The sequence below is a fragment of the Plectropomus leopardus genome, chromosome 18, assembly GCF_008729295.1.
Source record: "Plectropomus leopardus isolate mb chromosome 18, YSFRI_Pleo_2.0, whole genome shotgun sequence".
Taxonomy (NCBI): domain Eukaryota; kingdom Metazoa; phylum Chordata; class Actinopteri; order Perciformes; family Serranidae; genus Plectropomus; species Plectropomus leopardus.
Genome location: NC_056480.1, coordinates 12,161,686 through 12,175,411, shown reverse-complemented (window position 1 = coordinate 12,175,411; position 13,726 = coordinate 12,161,686). Strand labels below are relative to the sequence as shown.

The 13,726-nt window shown below is 39.1% G+C and overlaps 2 protein-coding genes across 2 annotated transcripts; one reads left to right on the top strand and one right to left on the bottom strand.

Annotated features, from left to right (window-relative positions):
- Positions 1-251: 251 nt before the first annotated feature.
- On the bottom strand, positions 252-10,459 carry umad1 (UBAP1-MVB12-associated (UMA) domain containing 1). The gene is made up of 4 exons (XM_042506914.1): positions 10,217-10,459; positions 9,052-9,143; positions 4,840-4,925; positions 252-3,774 (listed from the first exon to the last, which is right to left on the bottom strand). The coding sequence occupies exons 2-4, from the start codon at positions 9,131-9,133 to the stop codon at positions 3,499-3,501; spliced, it is 444 nt and encodes a 147-aa protein (XP_042362848.1). The 5' UTR covers positions 9,134-9,143; positions 10,217-10,459; the 3' UTR covers positions 252-3,498.
- A 241-nt stretch (positions 10,460-10,700) lies between these two features.
- On the top strand, positions 10,701-13,383 carry rpa3 (replication protein A3). The gene is made up of 4 exons (XM_042506700.1): positions 10,701-10,858; positions 10,973-11,047; positions 12,921-13,032; positions 13,133-13,383. The coding sequence occupies exons 1-4, from the start codon at positions 10,760-10,762 to the stop codon at positions 13,213-13,215; spliced, it is 369 nt and encodes a 122-aa protein (XP_042362634.1). The 5' UTR covers positions 10,701-10,759; the 3' UTR covers positions 13,216-13,383.
- Positions 13,384-13,726: the final 343 nt, after the last annotated feature.

Here is a 13,726-nt window from a genome sequence, read left to right as displayed (position 1 = left end):
AATTAGTAAAAACTAGTTAAATGTCGTCAGTCTTAAGTCAGATCCCATGTTTAAGATCAAGGTCTTCAAGTCCCAAGCCAAGATTAAAAAGTCCAAAATCAGAATTTAAAAAATAAAAGTATATTTTTTTTACAACTTTTAAAATATTGTTCCTAGTCATCAGTCCTAACAAAGGAAGCCAAATATACTTTTAAATTATACAAATTTAATGCAATCAATCAAAACATTTCCCTCATATGCAGAGACAGTCAGAAGTTTGACAATACTCTTCAATTTTATTTGTAAAGAAAATTGCTGTCCACAGTTACAACCAACTGAAAAAATTTCAAGCACCAATAGATACAGACTTTAACTCAGGGAATAAGATTGTTAAAGAGGAAGATTTTAGTGGGAATTAACAGATGGCTAAATGCTTACTTCTAAGAGACAAACTGAAAGGTATATTGACTGTATTGAAGGCACATTAGTTTTGAAGAGATGTACAAACAATCAAAAGGTATTTGGTAAATTCCTGGGTAAAAGTATGACTATACAAACACATTTCCTCATCTTAGCAAAAATTCTATGCTAGTTTTAAGAGCTCATATTTACAAAATAACTCGATAAAAAAAAAAAATCACACGGGTAATGTAAATACATCAACTGAGAAAACTCCATGTGATCTGTTGAGTACAAAATTCAACCCAGGTTGCACGCATCAATCTAATCAAGAACTACAAATGAATAATTGCTAATGTAAAATCCCCTACATTTTTACAATGCATACCAGCAATACATCACAAGAGATTGTAACTTGGTTCATGTAAGTATCCAGAATTCTCAAATTCAAAAAAATAAAAATAAAATAAAATAAAACAATGAGCATGACACAAATAAAATCCAGCAAGAACAAAAGCAGGCTGTGTGCTCGGTAAAAATAAAGAAAGAGGAACTATAATTACCTTCACTATAAATCCTCTTGCTAATTCAGCATCATGTAAAGAAAGGAGAAAAAATCAAAGGAAAAACCTGAACAACAGAGTGGCAAGACGTATCAAAAGTAAATCATCAGGACTTGCCAATTGTCTAGTGTCTAAATTTGAGGGCTTTCTGCACTTCTGAGATTGTAACTGGATTAAAAGTGAAGGTTGTATTACTGTAACATAACGGTAAGAAAGAACAGTAGAGGGATTTTCAAGATTAATTTTGAGAGGGTCAAACAAGGAACCATTCAAATTTAAACAGCTGTCAGTAAAATTCAAAACATGGATTTTTCACATTTAAAGCCTGCCAGGAATGAGAAGCCTGGAAGACTTTAAATGTGAAATGACAGAAGAGGAAATGGTCATTTTATTGACAGTAATGCAATTTAAAAAAGGGGACAAAGTAAAAGGAACAGAATCTCAAAAGCAGCAAGGAGGTGAGTATGACATGACTATTATGTTACTGGTGGGTATACTGCTGTCGGTGGTATCGTACATTATTATGAATTTATTAAGATATCAGGTAAATATGGAGGAAATGCTGAAATTTTCAGTAGAGGTCAATAAAAGCTACTCTATTTGAGAATTACAGTACATCATAGCAGAAAACCAACCTCTTTGATGACTTCTAACCAAAGCAGTTTGTGTATGGAGAATCCCAACCACTTAAAACACAAACCATAGCAAGTGACTTCACCTCATGTGGAGTACCACAAGAAAGCAAATACTAATGTAAACGCAAACAGAATAAACAATACAGCAAACTAATGCTGGCAGAAGAGTATGCTGGATCAAAAGGAAGGCAGCATCCAGGGATGAAAAGTCAGAAATGGTGACAATTGGTGGGGGATATCAATCGTCAACATCCTGTCATCAAGACTCAAAACCTTAATTGTGGCAGAAGGTGCTACATATAATGTCAAATGTATAAATCTCATTATATTAAATTATCATACAAGAGCTGTAATTAGTAAAAAATAGCCTTACTTAACATTTTCACTTTATTGTTAAGAATCCTTCGCAGATGCTTCCCCGATCTGCCATGAATTAGTGCTTTCCTCCATCCAGTGTTTCTATTGAACACTTGGGTTTAACTTAGTGGGAGGTAGGCTATTTGTTGTCGAAGTACTAAGCTTTGATAAAAAATATTGCTTCATCATCTAGGTGCCACATTTTCAAATGACCTGAAGCCTATGTTCTAAAATATAAGCTTTCACTTCAAAGATAATTCTAATTTAGTACAACCTGGGCTTTATTTTTGTAGTTTTGGCAACCAATCATATCTGTAATAAAATGATCGTTTTCTCCGAGTTGATTACTGAAATTTGGCAAAAAGGATGCATCACTAAAAAGTCTTATGGGGCAAGACACACAAGCAGTCAGTAGACCTAAAACTGAGCCGTGAACCTGGTTCGTACGCAGATCTTCAAGACAACACCCTACTGCACCTGACTGGCACTGCCAAATTTGACAACTCAAACTTTACCTGATCCCTGAAGCCGAATCTATGCTTTATCATCAGTTTGATCATTATGATTAAGGTAATTCATTGGCTACAGCTAACTGTTTTTTTCTGCTATTCTGCTCTGGGTTTTGTGTGTCGACTTGCAACAAATGACACACACAGACCCAGCAGACTGGCGCAGTTAGAGCTAGAAATTTCTATTAAAATACATTTGAATATAACCACACATGAACCCAACCCAAGCCTGAAGCACTATACAACAAAAATGACCTGCCAGGTTTGTTGCGGGTAGCATTATTCTAGTAATTACATGATTAGATCGATTGTAAACAAGGTTAAAATACCAGGTTATTCAAACTCATTTGGCAGATAAAACAAAGGTGACGTGTAACATTATTACCCCACTTTGTAAATCATAAACGTTGTAAACCAACTACCACAACTTTTACCTATCCTAATTAACAGTAGTTTTAAGTCATTTCAGGCGTGTTTATTTTTGCTTTACCCCTCTGGCTTTTCAAGCAATGTTCCCGGATCTGAGCAAATTCCTTAATGACTGCAAAGTTATCCTAACTGTACGAAACCCAAATAGTAATAAACTGTAATTATCCTGTTTAAAGTTAGACTACATCACAACAACAACTATAACACACCATATTTCACTGCTTCTGAAGTGTGCCTAAGGACTTGACAGTCACGATGTCTTAATCAATCATAACCAGATCTTAATGAAAGTCAGAAGGTGTCTTAACCCCGTTCAAATTGAGAATAACACAAGAAATAAGCAAACCACAACTCCATCAGTTTCTACAAAACTCTAACATTAGAACGTTTCGCAGTCATCAGTTGTACAGCCAGGGAAATTTCCATGCTTCCTTGCGCAGGATAAGGAGTTAGTAACAGAAATGTTATACTTCGCAGTTCTAATTTTATGTTTAATGATTTCTGTGAGCTTTTACTTGTTCATAACGCTGCAATGCTTCAGCTCTGGAACCTTTGCATAACCAAACATCCGCTACCCACGCTGTGAACTCCTGATGCCGGTCGTCCTAATATTAAAATTCTAAAATACTAGGCGTTATGAAGCACGGAGTTCTCTAAAGTGAAGTCGTACTGAAAATTAGCCAGGTTGTAGTTTATGTCCCGAGATAGCAGCACGTCAGGAATTAGGGGAAGCCCTGTTTGCATGGCCAGGATGTGGGGAGCCAAAGTGAAGGGGACGTCCCCGAGGAGATCTGGGAGGGTTGAAGCAGTCTCCGCTGATGAGGTCCCCGCTGTGGGCGCTGTGGTAGGTAAAGCTGCAGGGTGCTTTGAGTCAGCAGGCTGAGCTGGAGCTGGGCAGGAAGACTGTGACGAAAAGGAGACAGAGTTAACATCAGTGTTGAGATATTACTTTTACATTCACATTGCTCCCTGTTTCCACAGGGGTTATTCTTGTTCTACCCTGAGAGCTTTACGATGACCATGCATACAAAGAAACTAGTGTACCCTACCTTTTTTTTTAAGTAAGAACAGTATTTTTCCAAATATTTCACATAATCCTTAAACAATATTCCTGGAGCTGATAAACTAAATTTTTTTTCCAGCTGGGCGCCTTAACTGCCTTTATGCATTTCATTGTGAGACAATACTGTACATAAACAAAACTCTTGAAAATCAATGGTTATTTGGTTCACACACTCACATAATCAAGTCATTTCTCCAGTTTGGCAAAATTTTAAATAGCACTTGTAATATTTCAGTCAGAACAGTCATGTATCTATCTAGTCATCTATGCATCAGTGTCTTGTGTCTTGTCAGTGTCTTTTGTCTACGTAGGTTTGAAGTGAGGTTACAATGCTGCTGCATCTCAGTGCTTCCTGTTGCACCACGTGATTAAAACCGGAGGAATGAGCTACTCACTGTGTGACATGTGGTCGCTCCAGGATGCCATATGGACCACGTATGTGCACATAGACACACAAACATGCCACGGTGCCCAAAAATGTCCTTAATTAGAAGCTTAGCAATTAGCAGTGATGTAATAAGGCTCAAACGTGTTTGTAACAACAATCAAACGGCCAGCAGAGCTCTTTGGAGGCTTCTAACTCTGCTCAGTTTTAAAGCCAGCATGGTGAATGGTATTGGCACAATTTGGCACGCCGGCTCCACCCGGGCCCCCAGCACCTGTCAACATCACGGCAGTGGAGATTGCTCTGTGAACCATGCAGGGCAAAGCCAGCTTGGATGCTACTGGTCTCAAAGCTGAATCACTCAGCATATGAAGAAAAACAAGACTTCCTGGCTGTTTCCTGCTATGAAAAACAATACGTTTTCTTCCTCTCGTAGCTCTGATTATTGAGCTCCGCGATGTTGATCACAATGCCACAGGGTAAACTTTATATCATGAACTGGTAACCTCAACAAGCTCACCCTCGATGGCAGCACTATGACGTTTGTTGACGGTTGTGTGAGGTTCATGGTCTGCATCTTCCTCCTCTGTTCTTCAAGCGTCTCTCCTGCAGGGGAAATGTTGGCAGGCAGACGTTACTAAAAATACGTTTTAAAGGAACAAGATTTCTCACCAATTACTATGACATCATTAAAAACAGATTTCAGATCAGCGTATCAAACCTACATCATGCAAGTTCCTACTGTGCTGTAATGCACAGATACCAGCTGATGCTCGCAAAGTGTCATGCTAAATTTGAGAAAAACATGCTAAATTTGGGAAAGAGGCAGAGGATAAATAAACAAGGGCTACATGTGAAAACATTGGTACAATTTGAAACAATTAGTCCAAAATGATTTGACTAACTATTTTGGTTAGTGATTCATTAAAAATCTACTCAAATATGAGGATTTCACCTTGGGCCCTGGGAATTTGTGACTTTGGTTATTTTCTGACCTTTAATGGACAGAACAATTGATTAATCCCAAGAGTAGATGCAGGCTTTTCTCTGCAGGGTGATACGGTTGTTGGGTGTTGTTTAGTAGAAAGAAAATAGTTCCTACATGAGACTGCTCACTATAATTTGGATGACATTACTATTTTTCTTCACGTATGCTGTTTTTTGAGAGCCTTGCCCCTACATGATGTGTGAATACCAACCCTCTTTCAACACTGTCAGCTGATCCACCACTGTAGACCAAATAGGATTTCACCTGAATAGATTAGTTCAAAATTTAACATTATTGATTCCCTGAGGATGTTCTCATTCACTTTTGTTGATTCCCCTGACTGATACATACTGAGGTTGATATGCTTCAAACTGAAATGTGAAGACATTCATGTTTCCCATAAGATGAATTGCTTTTGCTTTTGTAATGACAAAATATCATTCAAGAGGCCCACAAACTGACCTTTCAGCTTGCATCATCCTCATAACAAAACACTCTCAAACTGTGACGCACATTTCGCAACTCTCTCTTAAGCTTACACTACAAAAAAAATGGTTGTTTTTTAATATATAATTCACAAGGATTGCTGAAAGGCAAACAAAAGTCTTGTGTAAGCATTTCAACCTCGCAGAGCTGCTAGCATGACTGTAACACAACATAACAAAATAGAGTTTGTGCTAAGAAGTGACGCTTATCCTTCAGCACAAAGCGGGTGAATGAGGGGGATTATTTGTTTTGCACAAGTGGTTTTCTGATCACATTAATGGCTTAAGAAGCATTAGGACTGCTGAGAATGAGTAAACACTATTTCACTGTGTTAAGTATTCTGAGCTGAAGTTTAGGCCTATAAATGTGAGCAGGTATATATACTGGCCTCCATTTGCCCTTATCCTGACATTACGCACAGCTGTAGTTAGCTGTACAAAGCTAACATTTAGGCAACACCTCAGCTACATTCAAAATATGTTAATGTTGAAGGTGGCTGGACAGAAATGTTCATACCAATGTTGTAAAAACAAGCTACAGATATGTCAAAACATAGAAATAAATCCTGCTGGACTGTCATTTATTTTTAGCACACGTCCCTATTTTAAGGTTACGCTGGGGGCCTGGCGGCAGGCTGCTGTCACTGAGCCAATTAATTAGATCTCCCTCGTCAAGTGGCTGAAACACGGAGTGAGTGGAGGCACTGATGGGTAGATAAAGTGAAAAGGTAATACTGTTATCCCTTTCTTCCTCTCCGGGGCTAAAAGGACTTTGTCCACAGAGTGAAATCATTTACACTGATGTCATTGTCTCTGATCTCAGCTCCATGTGTCTCAGCAGCAGCTGATGGAGGAAGAAAGTTTTTCTCAGGGATCCAACAAGTCCCAAAGCTCTCGATCTGTGTGCGTAGATTATATCTACAATCATCTGATCTGCCCTCAGCTTGGATAATGTTTCTCACAAGTTGTCTGGCATGTGTACTTTTATTATTGCTGCATGTTTTTTGTTTCCCAGGGTCCAGCTTTAATGGTGTTTTAGAATACTCATGTTTTGATTTTTTTAACCTTTAACCTATATAATGTATAAATGTGAAACACTTTTAAATTAAACCTAAAAATCTGCTAATTAGGCGGCGCGGTGCTACAGGCGGTTAGCACTATCACCCTCACAGCAAGAGGGTCCAAAGTTCAAACCGGGGTTAGGGCGACGTTCGAACCCTGTGCGGGGCGGCCCCTCTGTGAGGAGTTTGCATGTTCTCTCCGTGTCAGCATGGGTTCTCTGCAGGTTCTCTGGCTTCCTCCCAAATTACAAAGACATGCAGGTCAGATTAATTTGTGACTCTTAATCAGCTGTAGGTGTGAATGTGAATGGTTGTCTGTCTCCACGCGTCAGCACTGCGATAGTATGGCGACCTGCCCAACGCCAGATAGGATACGCTCCAGCCCCCCAGCGACCCTAAGAGGACAAGCGGTTGCGGACAATGAATGAAGACAAATATGCTAATTAGTGTCTCTCGTTGAGCCAGCACTGGTGACAGGTCTGGCTGGATCCAACGTTATTCCACACTCTAGGTTGTTTGCATTTCTTTAAACCAATCAAAACTGTCTTGGCCAGCGCTAAGACCACAATGCAGCAGCAGTGCCCTTGCAAAATCCTGTTTTGGTAGCAAGGCAAGTGCTCGTATCATATTGACTAAATCCCCACGAAAGAAAACATAAAACATTGGTCTGGTCTTTTTTGTTAAGAACAGAGCTTTTATTTTGAAATCAGCTCTTACGCGCTCTTATTGTACTACATATCATAACCACTAAACAAGTTGACAGCGAGTTAGACCGTCATTTTTGGAGTGGAGGCTAGCTTGACTGCAGTAAAAACACTTACATTTTAGCTCATTTTCCAGCATACCTGACCTAACCTGACCATACCTAACCCTAACCCTCGCTATTAAGTCCTGTGTGTGATCATCAGCTCAGCTTTGGACAGCTGCTTTGTCCAGTTAAAACCTACCAGAGGCGGCATGACTGAATAAGATGTTATATTAAGGACAAAGTCACACTTAAACACTTTGAAGTCTCCTCCAGTTCAAGTGAAATCTCAGGTGATCTTATTTGATCAAGCTGTATTTGGGATGTTGTGTCATTATTGACACGCTTGAGTTCATATTTCATCAGCATGCTCCTAATCATGAGTCGATCTCTGATAAGAAGACGTGACTGAATGGGAAGCAGAGAGTGAGCTCAGTTGGTTGCATCAATCTGAAAAGGAAAGCCTGGCTCTGACACTTGTTCTGCTCTGCCAAAAATAACATGCAGCTCCTGACCATCTGTGTCAGCTCGGCCAGCTCTTCCAATTAAAGCTACGACAAGGATTAACAGCAAATAATAACGCTCATCTCTGGGAAATGAAGTAAGATAAAATAGGATGAACTTTGATCCATGTGAATGGTTGTGGTTTTAGGTTAAAACAGATGGCTAAGAAACACTAAAACTGGAGGGTAAACGATCAGTTCTCATAGAGGCAGTGTCAAATAACAACAACTACTTGTCAGATATTCCAATAAAAATAGTTCTGTGCACATTTGTTACATTTCTACTGAATGTCAAAGTTATTATAAACCACAGAATATACTTGCTGTCAATAAAACTTTATTTCAGGGGTTGTAATGTCCAAGTCTTGTAAAACAATTCTGCTGATTTAGGCATGACATAAAAATGAAACACAATAAAAAATGGACAAATAAAGACTGAGAACTGTACTCTTGGTTCTCTTAATTGGATGTAGTTTGCACAGTTATTATGGAGATAACTCAGTTTTCATCATGTGACCTGAATATGGAATTTCAGTCATGTGACGACAGGGTAATCTCAAGATCTCTGTGCCTTGATGATGAAGACCATGGCCCCGAGTTAAGATTTTATTTTTTAAAGTCAAACTACTGGTTTAAAAAAAGAAGTTTCCAATAAAGAATAAATTAGATTGAAATTTAAGTCAGAGTAAGGATATTGTTTTAAGGTCTCATATTTCAGATTTTGTCACACAGGAAAGGATGATCATGAGAGAAGGAGCTCAACAGCAAACCACCAAAAACTTCCTGTCATAATACATCCTGTCGTATTGCAACTGCCAGTTGATTTGATTTATTTGCTCATATTTAGTAAGCATTTCATCTGCATCTCTTATTAGCTGAGAACCAGCTTACATCAAACTACACTGACCTTTCCAAAGTCACTGTTTTAAAAACTGGATTGCAATTCTCACCAATGATAACAAAGCCTCCATCTGCTTCCTTCTCGGGTGCTGACTTCTTTGAGTCTTTACGGAGTCCAAGGAAGCTGAACATGATTATCCTTCTGTCAACAGAAGAGATGGGAAGTTAAAGCAAAACATACTGTAATATGTGAGCTGTCAGTATATATTTGATCAAAGTAAAGTAACATTCGAATTATAGTAAGATTAGTTACATTTAAAGTTTAACTGTCTGAGGACAGAAATACTTCCTTCGCTGGGATATGACTTCCTTTATAGGTTTGTTCTCAAAGCCAACAATAGATTTAAGAGCAGTATAAGTTAAAATGCATAAGATTAATGGGGAGAATAAGCTGACTCGAATTAATCAAAGAGCTACTAAATTCAGATTTTGAGATACTGTTAGCTAACGCATATAGGGAACTAACTGTATAAAGTTGACTTCTAAAAGTACAACAAGGGACAGTAATCATGTATTCATGTCCAATAATCAACATGAGTTACTGCTTACATCAGTAATACTCAATTTATGACCCGTGAGCCAAATCTTACCCCAAATTCACAATAAAAATCAAGTAATTTACACTGGGTATTGTTTTTGCATTTTTAGTATATATAGGGTGCCAGAGTGCAAAACAGCATTTAAAATAGAGGTCCAGGCTAAGCCCCTAATGACCTAAAATCCTAAAAATGACCTATAATCATATATATTTCCATTAATCCTGGAAATGTCCCTCAAATCCCAGAAAAGTCCAAAAATCTTAGAGACATCTAAAATTCTTAGAAACATCCTAAAATACTAGAAACGTCCTGAAACACTACAAAAGTCCTAAAATCCTAGAAATGTCCTAAAATCCAAGAAATGTCCTAAAATCCTTGGAATGTCCAAAAAGCTTAGGAATGTCCTCAAATCAGAGAAATGTCCTACAATCCTAGAAACATCCTTAAATTCTAGAAACATCCTAAAATCTGACAAACATCCTATAATTGTAGAGATGTCCTAATAACCTAGTTTGAATATCCCTAAATTACATGGATGAATATCAGCAACAACGGGTCGCCGTTTCTTTCTGTTTAATGTAGCACTACAAAAGTTCAGCTTTTTTAGTCTTCAAATACTTATTTCAACAATCAAGACAAAACACACGCCTCTAAAAAGTAATAATGACGGTCTTACTGTAGTTGTTGGCTTGTCACGAGGTTCAAAATACGACAATATATTCAGTTCATGGTTCCAGTTAGTTTGGTCAATTTCAGATTGATACAGCCCCGCTAAATGTAAACAAAGCCGCGTTTTTATAAACTACAGGTTATAATCTGATTAATCGTCCGTCGGGACTTTATCCGTCCAGTATCGTCCGTGTTGCTGTTGTTATGTTATGACACTGACGTCACTGACCGCAATATTGTCCGTGTTCGTGCGGGAACTAAAATGCTACATACGAAGTGACGCTCACAGCAACATGTAGCGGAACTATTGGATGTGGTTTCCTGGGAAGGGATTGTCAGGGCACAGCGGATATGTCGTCAGAAAGGTTTGAGGCGTTCGATTTTTTACTCCGGCGTTTACCGTAAAATACCCCCAGAGCGCTTTTCAACGTGAACGTAGCTAACCCCGCCCGCGTGGGCTTGCTTGTGAAACAAAAACATCAAACTGAACATTTCCCGCGCCACACTGCTTTGTTCGTGTTCAGTAACGCCATAACAGCCAAACAGTAAGATGGCAGGCATACTGGATGTCCCGAAACCAAGAATAATGTGCGCCCTGCTGTCGCAGTACATAAACAGACCGGTCTGCTTCGTCGGACGTGTTGAAAAGGTCAGTTTTATATCAGCCAGGTTGAGTCAAAATGTTGTTTTATCAGACGCCAGTGTGGCTAACTCGGCCCGGCTAACTGTCATGAACTCAAAGTGTATTTTGTTTCTGCGCCAGGTTCACCCAACAGGAAAAACGTTCACTGTCTCTGATGGAGAGGGAAAGACTGCAACAGTTGAACTCAACGAACCTGTGAGTACACTCCTTAAACGTGTTAAATCAGTAAATTGCTGGTAACCTCAACTGGTGTAGTGAAGTTTCTTGTTTTTGGTTACCTTTCGGCACAAACCTCTTAACTTGATGTTATTTTCCCATTACGTACTTGTTATACCAAGTTATGTGGAAGCAAAAGAGCCTATTTTGTTATTATAGATAGGCAGTGGTGTCCCCTAAGGGGGGCCGGGGGGGGCCTTGACCTTCATAGCCTCATTTCCACGGCACAAAAAAAAATGCTAACACCTGCCAACACCTGGCTTTAATGCAATGTGAATGCATATGATTTGTAATCAGACCCGGGTCAAACGACTCTCCAGTAGACACAGGTTTTATAGTCTGGTTTGGCATAAATGGGGACACAACACCTGGGTGAACAAGGCAATTTCAGCTCCATAACCAGCGCAATGCAGTGATGCGGCATCACTAATTACTGTCTTTCTCTGCAACAAGTTTGAAAGAGAGACTGAATAAGTAAGAGATATAAAAAGCGTAGCAACCACTGAAAAGTTTCCACAAATGTCTGTTCCTATTGCTGTCTACTGTTTACCTGTTGTCTGACCTGTCTGTGATGTTGCACAGACACACCAACAAAACAACACACTCACACACACACACACACACACACACATACACACTCAAGAGCTGACAGAAAGGCAGACTCGTGCTGTGTTCACTTGCAGTGTGAATGTAATATTTAGCAGGTTTACCCGAGTTTGAAAAACCTGTGTGCACTCATTTGGTGGGAAAGCGGTACATGATAAAACCGCAGACCCCCAGGAATGTAGCTCAGCCTTGCTTCTTACTTTTACTAGTGACCACTGGAGGTATTGCAACAAAAAAATCCCTCACTAATACTCAATAAAAATTATATTTAACTGGAACATCTTCCATATTAATGCCTGGACTTAAGGATTTGAAGTCCTTATTTTATTTGAATGATGTGATTATGTTGAATGATGAATGAAGTGATGTGTTGATTTATGGTATAAACAAAATTACGAATTTATTGTCTCATAAAGAACAGTTGCAATGTATAATGTAGAAGTATAAGTGAAACAAAAATGTATAATCCCTATGTGCACAGTTGCATTGAGGAACATTACCATTAGTCTTAAAGACCAGTAGGTTTTTAGGTTTTTATGCCACTACAGAGAGGGTAGACTTTGTTGTGTGACATGGGAGAAATGAAAATAAGTTTCATTTTTTTGTTAGGGCTGCACTTTTCAGTAAAATGACTTCCATTTATCTTGATTTCCTTTGTCTGGAAGACTATGAATAATCTGAGTTACCGGTATGTTTTTGAAGGGGCACCTTTTTATGGCACAATTTGTTTGTCGGGCCAGGGGATGTAAGGCAGAGTATTATGTTTGGTGACTGAGCCGCAAAACATATATTTTGGATTGATCACTGCAACGATATTGAAATGGTGTCTTGTAAACTCATGAGGGTCGGGCACATGTTTGAGTGCACGACACGGAATAAAGAAATCAAAATAAAAATGTTGTCTGTAAAACTGTTGACCGGACACCTTGAACTGAAAACAAGGTCATGTACAACTTTTTCTATTATGAATTTTTGATCTGTGGAGGTTTCATATTCGTAAAACCTTCCTCGAGCTGAAAGGAGCTATTTAAAAATCAGTGACATCATCGAAGGGTAAGCTGTAGGAGCCGAGCAGCACTTGCGGGCAGAGTCAGCGGGAGAAACACCACTGCATGTTCAGTGGGCCCTACGGAAGTAAACCCAGAAGCTAGAAAGTGAGCAACTCCATTAAAATGAATAGGCACCATCTTTGCAGCCGGTTTACAAGATAATGTCGTTGAAATGCAGTTATAATTCTTTCCCCTAGCTTGAAGAGGAGCTGAGCGGTGTTGTGGAGGTCATTGGTATGGTGTCTAACAAAGGAGCAATAATGGCCACCACATACAACATGCTGCGGGAGGACAAGGGCATTGCTTTCGGTAGGTACTCTGTATTATTAGTTGCATGCAGTACATCAGGTGAATACAGCAGCATTTATTTGTTGTGATTTACAGTAGTTTCTGTCCATTCATCCCACAGATTTAGAGCTGTATACCGAGGCTCTGAAAGTCATCCATGATTTCCCCCAGCACTACCCTTTTGAAGTGGCTGCAAGCGGATGAAGATGCAGTCACTAAAGATTGTCCTTAAGTTCAGTGTCCAATGTTTGTGTCATGTGTCCAGTTTTTGTTGTGATTTGAAAACACATTTGTACAGAAGAAAGCTTGTAATATCAAAAGTTCTGTCGGTAAAATTAAAAACTGTAAAGACCAAATGAAGTGGCATGGTTGTTTTTTTTTTTTTAAACTACAACAATCTTTTCAGGAGCACGGAGGATCATTCTTGACCTCGAGATCAACACTGTACCTGGGATAAAATCATCTCGGTTTAAGGATAGGTTCAAAATAATGTAAGTCTGCCTTAAAACAATAAGCAAGTGGCCATCTGAAGTCTGAAATGGACTTTTTTTTTCTGGTTTGATTTCACTGATGGGGGAAGAAATCCACGCTCCTCATTCAATGCAAATACACATTTCAAAGTTTAGCTGAAGCGAATATGAAGTTTCAGAGGTTAAAGAACTGGTTTTTGCCATGCAGATTTTCCTCTGTGCCACCATGCCTCCACCACTCAGCT

What these genes read in the sequence shown, in the direction of transcription:
- umad1 (XM_042506914.1), bottom strand. Translation starts at nt 9,133, where the DNA reads ATGTTCAGCTTCCTTGGACTCCGTAAAGACTCAAAGAAGTCAGCACCC. An exon ending in TGGAGGCTTTGTTATCATTG is followed by an intron (nt 4,926 to 9,051) that starts GTGAGAATTGCA and finishes TTTCCCCTGCAG; the next exon opens with GAGAGACGCTTGAAGAACAG. An exon ending in TCATAGTGCTGCCATCGAGG is followed by an intron (nt 3,775 to 4,839) that starts GTGAGCTTGTTG and finishes TTTTCGTCACAG; the next exon opens with TCTTCCTGCCCAGCTCCAGC.
- rpa3 (XM_042506700.1), top strand. Translation starts at nt 10,760, where the DNA reads ATGGCAGGCATACTGGATGTCCCGAAACCAAGAATAATGTGCGCCCTG. An exon ending in TCGTCGGACGTGTTGAAAAG is followed by an intron (nt 10,859 to 10,972) that starts GTCAGTTTTATA and finishes TTTCTGCGCCAG; the next exon opens with GTTCACCCAACAGGAAAAAC. An exon ending in GGACAAGGGCATTGCTTTCG is followed by an intron (nt 13,033 to 13,132) that starts GTAGGTACTCTG and finishes TTCATCCCACAG; the next exon opens with ATTTAGAGCTGTATACCGAG.